This window comes from Brachycentrus maculatus, unplaced genomic scaffold (genome assembly GCF_059751285.1).
Source record: "Brachycentrus maculatus isolate JH-2025_06_01 unplaced genomic scaffold, ASM5975128v1 h1tg000036l, whole genome shotgun sequence".
Lineage (NCBI taxonomy): Eukaryota > Metazoa > Arthropoda > Insecta > Trichoptera > Brachycentridae > Brachycentrus > Brachycentrus maculatus.
The window spans coordinates 874,258-886,165 of record NW_028280790.1 but is presented as its reverse complement, the minus strand read 5'-3'; the positions used below and the strand labels follow the sequence as shown (position 1 = coordinate 886,165).

The 11,908-nt window shown below is 33.5% G+C and overlaps 2 protein-coding genes across 3 annotated transcripts in view; both read left to right on the top strand.

Moving 5' to 3' along the window:
• Positions 1 to 1,876: 1,876 nt before the first annotated feature.
• Pms2 (mismatch repair endonuclease PMS2) lies at positions 1,877 to 9,802 on the top strand. The gene is made up of 8 exons (XM_088275302.1): positions 1,877 to 2,098; positions 2,205 to 2,364; positions 3,742 to 3,885; positions 5,244 to 5,445; positions 6,159 to 7,790; positions 7,869 to 8,067; positions 8,959 to 9,111; positions 9,251 to 9,802. The coding sequence occupies exons 1-8, from the start codon at positions 2,003 to 2,005 to the stop codon at positions 9,311 to 9,313; spliced, it is 2,649 nt and encodes an 882-aa protein (XP_088131428.1). The 5' UTR covers positions 1,877 to 2,002; the 3' UTR covers positions 9,314 to 9,802.
• Positions 9,803 to 10,001: 199 nt separating this feature from the next.
• Positions 10,002 to 11,908, top strand: part of Oseg2 (intraflagellar transport protein Oseg2) — a 21,718-nt gene continuing 19,811 nt past the window's right edge. For both annotated transcript variants that reach the window (XM_088275197.1, XM_088275190.1), the window contains exons 1-2: positions 10,002 to 10,119; positions 11,370 to 11,541. In XM_088275197.1, the coding sequence (XP_088131323.1) occupies positions 10,081 to 10,119; positions 11,370 to 11,541 (211 nt within the window). In that variant the 5' untranslated portion in view covers positions 10,002 to 10,080. The remainder of the gene's footprint in view (positions 10,120 to 11,369; positions 11,542 to 11,908) is intronic.

The window sequence follows — 11,908 nt, the reverse complement described above, 5'->3', positions numbered from 1 at the left end:
ATCCCCAACATGCGCTTGTAGCATAATCTTAAACGCCTCCATAGACCTAGGTTTTTCCTGCCTGATAGTCCACGTTTCGCTTTTTATGTATGTAATAACAAATTACAAGTAAATGGATGTTGACGGGAATAGGGAAGGATGCAAAGAGAACAAAGATTAACTTTTAATTGAGTTTATTTAATAACAATATACGTGTTTTTCTAATCGACCGACCACTGTCGTAGATCCTCTTATTCGCTCTGCGCCGCTCTCTTGCGCACCTCTGCTTGCTTACATTCGACGCCCACATATGGCGCCATACAATGTTTTCATTGCTTAAATCTAACACCCCCCCTCAATGAAAAATCCAAAAAAAAAATAATAAACACCCGCATACTACATATTACAAATTTTCTTTAGCAAATACTGAGCCCTAACTTTGTTAACAATCTTTGTACAAATATCTGCAATTTGCTCGTTGGTTTTAATATAATTTAACACTACCGACCCATCTTCAACTTTCTCCTTGATAAAATGATATCTTATATCGATATGTTTGAGTCTCTGCGTCCCTGCATTCAATGCAGACTTGATCGCACCTTGGTTATCTTCAAATATTAAAATCTTTCCTGTAATGTTAATTTCAAAATCATCCAATACTCCCCTTATCCAACACGCTTGTGCGCAAGCGATGCTCAAGGCAATATATTCAGCTTCAACAGGAAGGATGCAAAGAGAACAAAGATTAACTTTTAATTGAGTTTATTTAATAACAATATACGTGTTTTTCTAATCGACCGACCACTGTCGTAGATCCTCTTATTCGCTCTGCGCCGCTCTCTTGCGCACCTCTGCTTGCTTACATTCGACGCCCACAGATGGCGCCATACAATGTTTTCATTGCTTAAATCTAACAATGGACATAATGGAATGTATCCGAGAATCACACTAGGAGTATTTTCTTTTGTCACCTTCGCCGGCGTAAAAAAAGTTGATATTCAAAGAGATAGGTACAGTTGAACAGAAATATTGTAACGATAAAACCCGGTCACTGCTCAAATAAATTAAAAGTGGAAAAAACTATATGGTGGTGTTATTGTTATATAAAATGCAGTTCCATCAAAAAATTTAAGTACCAAACATCAATCTAACAAATAGCTTTGTATGTGCGTGTAAATGGCAGCACAAAATATTTTCCTTTTTCTTTCTGCCCCCATTCAAATATAGAATTTAAATATGCCATAAAGAGAAAATAATCAATCAAGAGAAGTCAAAATGTTGGAAAAATTTTAAGTCGTCTTCGAAAGTAAAATTTTAAAATACGAAACTATATTAAGAATGTTATAGATTAAAATTAGGAAGAGAAGGGGACCAACATAGAGCTTCGGGGGACAGCGGAATATGTGACAAAAGTTTTGAATGCAAACAGTCAATAAGAAACAAATTATTTACGAATTTTTTAGGCAATTTGAAAAGAAATTTAAAATCCGATTTCACTCAATTTATTTAAGAATAAGTAAATCATGGCCAACTTAATCAAAAGCCTTGGCTTTTATAAACGTATAAACAATTTATCTTGCGACCTTAATGTCCTTCAATCAAAGAATTTTGAGACATAGTCCATAAATATTATTGAACTACCTGCCGTCAACAGATCAGCTCGGAAACCATGTTGTTTATTGGTTAAAATTGGTTGTATTTTAGTAGCCAGAACAAACGCGTTTTTCGCTAATTCTAAAAGCGAAAAACATCAAAAGAATATGCCCTCTTGCAAAATTACGAATAATTGAAACCCATAAAAATTTAGCTTGTGCTTGGTACGTAGTTTTTGTATGAAATTTATGCAATCCGAATTCCGAAAAGAAGAAAACTCATGTGTCGTAGACTTAGTGCGTTGAGAAGGCGGCAAAAAGTGAATCGGTGAGATTGGTAAGAAAATCTGTTGACATATTGAAATGTCAAAGTATATATGTATTTTTAAAAATATTTTTTTATTTACGTTTTTCTATTAAAATTTTCAACAATGGATACTGTGGGTAGCGATAGTTACACCAAGGAAAAAGCTGCGAAAATTAATCCGATTAATAAGGATACCGTGCACAGAATTTGTTCAGGCCAGGTAATTCTAAATAATATTTATAATTCGTGAAAATAATATTCATAATTTGATATGTATATTTGAGGTTCGTAGTTTAGGTTCTCTTCACATATTACCATTTTTCTAGGTTGTGTTAAATCTTGCCGTAGCAGTAAAAGAATTAGTGGAGAATTCATTAGATGCTGGAGCAACTGTTATTGAAATTCGCCTGAAGGAATACGGGGAAGAGCTCATCGAAGTATCGGATAATGGATCAGGAGTCGTGGAAGAGAATTTTTCAGGGCTAAGTAAAAAACCACTACTTGGAGCAACTATAATTCTAAAGATTTTCGGCTATACTTGGACAATAGCTCCTGCTATTATCACTTATCAAAAACATCCTCCTTTTTATAGTTGTTTCTTGGCTATGTCATCCATTTGCAACAACAAAACAATAGTTTTCCATTTGTTCCATCCAACGATGGCTAGGGCAGTTTTTCCGCTATCATTTAGTTTTATCTATTACTTTTATTATTAATTTTTTTTTTGGTTAAAACAATCTATTTATTTTACCAACAAATGTTAAAAATGTTTGACAAGATTATAGAAAGTATGATGATGAAAGTATCTGATTGAATCAAAAAAGAAACATGCCAATCAATGTATATAATAGAATATTAATGTCACTGCCAATTATTAATTATAAAATGTGGTGTGGGGCCAGTCAACTTGAGGATCGAATAATAGCAATTGCCAATACGCACGTATTAAGCAATACTAAGCACGTACCTAAGCAATATGCATTATATACACATGTATATAATGCATATTGCTATAATGAAAATTGCATATTCTGAGAAATGTTTTTGTGGGTATTGGCAATTGCTATTATTCGATCCTCGAGTTGACTGGTCCTACAGTGGTAACAATATTCTATTATTGAATATAAAATTTGAGTCAATATTAATTAAACTTAGGGGAGATACTATTTTACTGTCTTTAAATTACTAGCGCATTGTAAGGGCCAGCCACAGACTCCATACTTTCTGCCAACAACCTAAATTCCCCATGCAGCACCATTACACTTCTCAGTATTTTAACTATTTCTGTAATGCAATGAATATTATAACCCAAAAAAGATATATTCACACTGTTATTACCACATTTTATATCTCATAACCTATATATCTCGTAACATTTAAAAAAAAGAGATTTTATTGATATTTTATTATTTTTTCTATTATTGTTGCTGATACTGTTACTATTATTATTTATTTGTTGCAGATTCTTTAATATCGTAGTCGTACAGGAGAAAGTGACCAACTAACAAAACGTAAAATGTTTAGGAGGGCCATTTAAGCCACTTTTGCTTGGCAAGAAAATAAACACCAATGTAGTTAGTCATTTTTAACAAGTCAATATATTATACTTCCATGTTTAAAATCCTTTGGGATTTTTTCAGGGCAATATTAAGCTAGTAAGATATCAAATAGTTAAAGATCACGTTTTTGTAAAAAATGCACTTGATCACTTTCTCCTGTATGACCACGATATGTCAATAAGTTTTATGTGGCATTTGATTTTAATATTGTTGAATTAAATATGCATATTGTTTGCATCAATTCAGAAACTCAAGTTGTTAATACTGATTGTACTGATAAATGACAACCTTTGTATTTTTTCAGCATTAAAATATCACACTTCAAAGTTGAGAGAATTTTCTGACTTACTGGGTGTATCTACTTTTGGATTTCGGGGCGAAGCTCTGAGTTCTCTTTGTGCTCTCTCTAATCTTACAGTTGTCACCAGACATACTTCAGCAGAAACTGGTATAGTAATAATATGTACCCATCATTATAAAACTTATTTACTAATATTTAGGTTTGAACATGTAGAACGAATGAGTGAGGAAAGAACGGTAAAACAAATTTATGAGGCGAATGTAATTGGAAAAAAGAGCAGAGGAAGACCGAGAAAAACTTGGCACGATCAAGTATGCCAAATACTCGAAAGTGGTAAGGTTAGGAGTCGATACAATCGGCGGGTTTGTATGAGGAGATGCATGAACGTGGAAGAGGCGAAGAATGTTTGCAAGGACAGAGTGGTGTGGCGTTCTATTCTATCTGCCTACCCCTGCGGGGAAGCGGCATGATGGTTAGTTAGTTAGTTAGTTAGTTTTAAAAAAGAGAGAAGTTTGTATTTGGATTTTGCCCATCTGTAAACACTCAGTATAAAAATAATATACTTAAGAAAAAATAACTCAGTTTTCTTATTTTATTTGATTTATTCACTACATATGAATCTTCGAGCTTGTGGAATGAAGTACTTGAAGTACAATTTATAATTTTTTTTATTATTTTTATTATTGTCCGCCTCCATAGTGTAATGGTCAGCACGTTCTGCTACCATTCTGGAGGTCCCGGGTTCGATTCCCAAGATGGGTAAAATAAATTTAAGTGATTTTTTCGCTGTAATATTTATTCTATATTACCCTGGACTGGTACCTGAAGCGGAGGGCTGATCACCTTTCCTTTACATATAACACTGCGTTTATATGACGCAGTGCCCTATGCACCATTGGGGTGCGGATAAGGGTTTTATTATATTTACAACATTTTGAGTGTGTCCAAATACTTGTTCACAAAATCTGGATTATCTCCAATTCTTCTTCTTCTTCTCCGTCTTAATCCTCATTGCTGAGGGTTGTGACCCTTGCAGAACCAATGACTCTTCTCCAGTTATCCCTTGACTGCGCTGCACGTAGCGCTCCAACCACTGAGGTGCCTGCTGCTGCCTTAATTTGATCGGTCCATCGTGTGGGGGATCTTCCTCTCCCTCTCTTTCCCTCCAGGCTACCGATCACAACTAGTCATTCCAGGCTGTCCTCGTTGCCACGCGCAACGTGTCCAAAGAACTGGAGAATCCGTCGGGTACAGATATTGGCCAGAGACAAGCCATCCAAGCGTAGTTCCTGGCGAATGGACTCATTGGTGCAATCTCCAATTACAGGAGTTATTTTCATATTATTTTTTGACATCTCATCAAAGATGAAGAAGAATATGGAAGTCTGGGCATCAGCCTATGACGGTCGTCAGCCCCGTAAATGCCTAGACTTCCATATTCTTCTTCATCTTTGATGAGATGTCAAAAAAAAAGGTTTTATTATATATTATATTATTATTTCTAGGCATGAAAATATGTTATGATCATAAGGGAGAAATAGTAAGTGCGGTTCCTTGTCCTCGCCTCGTTGGCACTACAGTCAGCCTTAGTAATATATTCAGTACTCTTCCTGTAAGGCAAAAGGAGTTCCAGAGGAACATAAAGCGAGAATTTAATAAGATGACGCAATTGCTCTACGCTTACTGTCTCGTATCGGAGAAAGTCAGGTAATCGGGTAATCAAGGTTGTTTGTGTTATACCCAGATGTGTATTGTGAAGTGCCCACTCCTATATTTTGTAAACGCTACGTTTATGTTATGTCGAATTCTCACTTTTTGTGATAAATGTATCCACTTTCATTTTATGAAATACCAACACTAGTAATCTAAATTTATTTTTCTGGAATTACTAACTAGTGTGGATATGATGATTTAAAAAATTTAATTCTGAAAAAAATATTAATTACGTTAATAAGCAATATAATTTGGCCAGATACTCTGGTCAAATCATAAGCTTAAATAATAAAAAAATAAAATGGTATTTTCTGGCGTTTCTCATGTGTGTGATTATAATCCAGGATTCGGACCTCACATACTAATATAAATGTTTCTGCTTAATAAAAAGCTTCTTTAAATCTCACCAATAGATGTCTCTAGTGAAGTTCTAGTGATTCAAGAACAAGGTTTCTAAATTGGTTCATATATATAGAACTTCCAAGAATTTGAGTAGTATGGTTGTCAATAATGGGTAGAATTGGTGAATGTTACACGTGTGTAAAGTGATCACGTAAACCAGCCTATGACGGTCGTCAGCCCCGTAAATGCCTAGACTTCCATATTCTTCTTCATCTTTGATGAGATGTCAAAAAATAATAAGAAATATAAAATTTATATTCTGTATTTGAATACATTTGTATTTATAATATATTTTTTTTTTACAGAATAATCTGTACAAATCAAACTGCAAAAGGAAATAAGTCTACTGTTGTAGCCACTCAAGGGGGCAATCTAAGGGACAATATAGCCTGTGTTTTTGGAGTCAAACAGTTGCAAACTCTTTTGGAATTTAATTCAATTTATCCAGAGAACTACGTGAAAGATATAAAGAAGAATTTTTTTGATAATATAGAACATTCCCAGGTTGAGACCATTTCTCTTTCAGAAGATCCTATCGACGTATCAGATATCAAGTCAGAAAATGAATTAGAATTATCTGACGAATCCTCCAATGACGCTAATGAAGTCACAAGTGCAAGCTCTAATTGTACAGAGACCACATCTAGCCAATTGACCCAATCGTCTGATGCTTCAGTTAAAAGTCCTAAAACCGAAAATAAAAAACCTTTTAATTTTGCCGGTTATATATCGTCTTGCGCTCACGGCAGCGGGCGTTCCACCACTGAAAGACAATTTTTCTTCGTTAACTCTCGGCCTTGCGAACCTAATAAGATTATGAAACTGGTCAATGAAATATATCGGTCCTACAATCCCCACCAATCACCATTTGTGTATCTCAATCTTATCATGAAGAGATCATCGGTTGATGTAAATGTTACTCCTGATAAGCGAAAACTTTTTCTTGACAGAGAAAAGCATCTGATAGAAGTTATCAAGTATTCTTTGACTAAAATTTATGAGAACATTCCTTCCACACTCAAAGTAGCAAATTCAAATCGAAGCGAATCTTCCAAATCAGACTCTACTTTATTTATTACCTCGCAATCTGAGGAAACGCCGAGGATGTTTTCATCTTTCTTAAGCCAATTTTCGAGCAAGTTTTCCCAGAATGAATCAGATTCATCAAAAAATAAACCTAAAGCATCTTCGGAATCCAAAAGAAAGACTTTTTCATCACTAGATACTTACGTAACCACCTGCAAGATTACTAGAACAGTTTCACCTGAAAATGTTGAAATATCTAGAACCGAAGAACTAGTAGACGAAGAAACACTCATAGAAAATGAATCCATTCATAAAACCCCAAAAATTGAAAACCAGTTAACTATCACTCAAGAACATATTTCTCCAAATGTAAGTGGTGATGATAATAAAGAAACGGTATATTTAGGATTTTCAAATCAAATCCCTTTGTCTCAAGTTGTTAATATAAGTCAGGTTGTTTTTGACCAGCCTAATAAAAGTAGTCATGTTAGCTCACCAAGGAAAAAAGTGAAAATAGAAAATGTTAAAACTACGACAGTGGTAGACAGCAATTTTGAAAAAATACCGCTTGCAAGAAAAACAGTTAAATTGAATACAACTCTGGATCAAATAAAATGTTTAATGAATGAAAATATCGCTATAAGCGAAAGCAATAGACATCGCACGGAAAGAGTCAAATTCAGGACTGAAATCAATCCTGTTTTTAACAAGAAATGTGAAGAGGAACTTAAAAAGGAAATTCATAAAGACATGTTTAGTGAAATGAAAATAATTGGACAGTTTAATCTTGGATTCATCATAACACAATACGAAGACGACTTGTTTATCATAGATCAACATGCTACAGATGAGAAATATAATTTTGAAACATTGCAACAAACGACTGTTCTGTCAAGCCAAAAACTAGTAGTGTAAGTTTATTTTTAATTACATACTTTAATTATTAAGTTTGCAAATATTAATATTTTTGGTTTCTCTTTCTTCTGCAGACCACAACCTTTAGAGCTAACGGGAGTTAACGAGAGGGTACTAATGGACAATTTGGAAATCTGCAGGAAAAATGGTTTCACTTTTGAAATCAATGAGGATGCTATGCCAACTAAAAGGATTAAGCTTCTGACATTACCTATCTCAAAAGATTGTGTATTTGGGAAGGAGGATATAGAGGAATTGCTATTCATGCTGAAGGTAAGATCGGCATTCACTGAGGGTTAGTCAGGAATGGCTATTTTCTTAATGAAAGCTTATCTTAATGAAAGTTGTCAGCTATTTTCTTGGCCAACTATGTATTATAGTTTTATTGATTTAAATTTATTTAGGAAAATAACATTTACATTACTAATATTCAGGTTCAATATATTACTTCAATGTGTTCAATAACATACTATGTTATTGTGGAAAAAAACAAGTAAAAAAGAAATCAATGAGATTAAAGACATGATAAAGAGAAAAAGAAAAAACAAATAAGTATAAAATCCTGCTTTGAAAAACCTTTTCGTAAACATGAAACAGATCAATGTCCAAACCAATATTACTCAGCATAGCGCTAACCTTTCTACATACCACTGACAGGTTATTTTTGTATACAGTGGAACCTTTCATAACGAGTTATTTGCATAACAAGCAAAAATAAAGTGAAAAAGTTGCTCCCTTGAGTGACATTTTACATAACGAGTTATATAGATAGGGCAAGTTCCCTTTTCACAACATTTACTTGTGAGCCGGGACTTTCGCGCCAGTCAAAACAAGAAATTTTTTCGCTTAACAAGTAAGATTCTGGAACCAATTATGCTCATTATACGAGGTTCCACTGTATTAGATAAAACAATCTGTCTTGGGTAATTATCAGAAACCTTTGAATCAATGCACCGAATAATTTATGGGTTGATGGATCATACCCCACAATAATTAAAACAATGCGTTATCAAATGCCTTTTGGTCTCTATACTATCAAACCCAGGCATGTCCTGGAGAATCGTTTCATCAAATGTGTTATTCATGACTTTAAAAATAAATGTTTTATTTTATTACAAATATAAATATTTTATCTAAAGTTAATAACTATGGAATGGATTCTAGGATGCTCCCAATGATGCAATTTGCAGGCCTAGCCGAGTTCGATGTATGTTTGCAAGTCGAGCTTGCAGGAAATCAGTCATGATTGGGACAGCTCTCAGTAAGTCTGACATGAGGAGACTTGTTGATCACATGGGAACCATAGACCAACCCTGGGTAAAGGCTGTTTATAATTACTTTTCAATATTTACCATACATATTAATGTTTTTGTCTTAGCTAAAAATTATGTATGATAGAATTCCACCAATATTTTAATATTTTTTTTAGTAAGTAATTTTTATCAATTTATTTCAGAATTGCCCGCATGGTCGGCCGACTATACGACACCTAATAAACATGGCTTTGATACAGTCATAATCATTCAAAATGTGTGATTTGTAATAATTAAATTTTTAACGCTTCTTAATTTTAATTTGTTATATATTTTTTTAGAATTTCTTTTATTTGTTAACAAATATATGTACATACATTTACAAACTCTTTTTTTTTGCGGAGACCAACCAAGCTACCTTATGTGTCTTGTCTTGTTTAAATTATATGTTGGAAAATACTTTTTTTGTATTGCTTATGTCATTAAATGTAGTGTAGATGTTTTATAAAAAGTGTAGATGTTTTATAAGCATTATATTTATTTTATAATTTTATCTCATGTGATTTTATAATCAAGTATTATTTTCAAACCGAGGTTTAATATCTCCCAAACTCGTTTTCTATTACTTTCATAATTTTACTAAATAATACATGTAAAGTTGTTATTTTTAAGAATATATTGTACACAAGTTGATTTATAATGGTTTAAATAATTTATTTTTACTTTTCAATAAATTGAATACGTATCAAAGAAAATGTTTTATTTATTTATTATAATTAAATTTGTACCTATCCTATATCATATAGTTGCTAATTAGAGAAGTGGTTCTATCCTATGTTCTAATCCAGAAGTGATAACAGGTGAGCAGATAAAAAAGTACTTAATTTCAAACATTTCACTAGAAATTACGGCAACACTAAAATTGGTTGCTATGGAAACCAAATAAACACCAATATAAAATGATAATGTTAGTAATTTATAGATATTTTTTTTGTTTTCATGCTTTGAAATTGAATTAAATTTAACCGACAACATGCATTTGAAATATCTCCAGACTATTATTGAATCACAGGTACATTTTTTAGCTATAGATTTGATATTACAGTTATTTTATAGTTCTCTTAATGTGGAACTACTGAGAACCACCACAATACAAAGTACCTGGCCCATATTATATGAGACCTTGGCCTATGTACATGAAGTTCTGGGTAAGGTAGCCCAACATTAAATTTAAGATTTGTATAAACAAAAATCATATTGGCTTTATGTAAATTTTATGAAAACTCATATTGATTTATAATACAGTGATTTTTCCACCATTTGGTGCAGATAATAATTAAATGAGAAGAGAGAGAAACCCCTAATCCGCACCCCGATGGTGCATAGGGCACTGCGTCATATAAATGCAGGGTTATATTGATCGTTAACACATGAAAGAAAGGTGATCAGCCCTCGGCTTCAGGTACCAGATCAGGGTAATATTGAATAAATATTACAGTGAAAAAATCACTTATATTAATTTGACCCCCCCTGGGAATCGAACCTGGGACCTCCAGAATGGTAGCTGAGCGTGCTGACCATTACACTACGGAGGTGGACTAATTAATAAAGTTGTGTTAATGTTGTTCGCCTCCGTGGTGTAATGGTCAACGTGTTTAGCTACCGTGCTGTAGGTCCCGGGTTCGATTCCCAGGGGGGTGAAAATAAATATTAGTGATTTTACACTGTAATATTGATTTAATATGACCCTGGACTGGTTCCTGAAGCGCAAGAGTGATCACCTTGCCTTCATGAAAGTAATGATCAAGATAACACTGCGTCAATTCGATGCAGTGCCCTATGCACCATTGTGTGCGGATAAGGGCTATAAGTAAGTAAAGTATAAGTAATGTTGTTTGGATTTTTATAGTGTATCAATGATTAATAAAGTGTAAAAAGATTATCCGGGTGTTGCGTTTCAAAACTGTGGAAAACCGGCAAAGATACGTCATGATAAAACATACCCGTTTTTTGTCATGGGAATGTACTATAAGATGTACAGATGTATAAGAAATAATAAAAAAATATCTGTATATTGGTATTTTGGTATTCTATCCTTTTAGGCTGCCTCTATAAAGAAATACCACCAAAAATAGTCAGAAAGCTAATTATACTTTATTTTTATTATATTGCTGGACCTGAATTACAGAAATATAGTACCTACTTAATTATAAAAAGTACCTACCTATCAAAACTGTGTTAATGTCTATTACTAGCCAGGATGGTGGGTTATGACGGTACCAATAAATAATTTTACATTAAATTCAATTATTTTGCATTTAGAACGGTGAGAGTCCGATAGCAGCACTAGCATGGGCGCCTAATAACAAGAAATTGGCTGTAGCAACATGTGACCGTACCATTCTTCTGTTTGACGAGAATGGCTCAAGAAGAGACAAATTCAATACTAAACCATCGGACCCCAGTGCTGGGAAGAAGTCTTATACAATATCAAGTAATTCTTTTCAAATACTTCCATGTATACAAAACTAATTGTTAATTTATTGGAAGGGAGGTAGTAAAATTTTTATTTACAACCTTTATTGCGTTGCATTTCTTGCTTGCGTTAGAAAGGTGCCAATATTTTCACTGCCTTTTACGTAGACTCTGTAATAAGTGTTGAAGAAAAGTGATTACCCTTATTTTAAATGTATTTTATATGTAGTTTTAATTGACCGCCTCCATAGTGTAGTGGTTAGTGTGCTAGACTATTAGTGCTGGAGGTCTCGGGTTTGATTCCCAAGAGGGTCAAAATAAATATTAGTAATATTTCAGTCTAATATTTATTTAATATCAACCTGGACTGGAACCTGAAGCTCAAG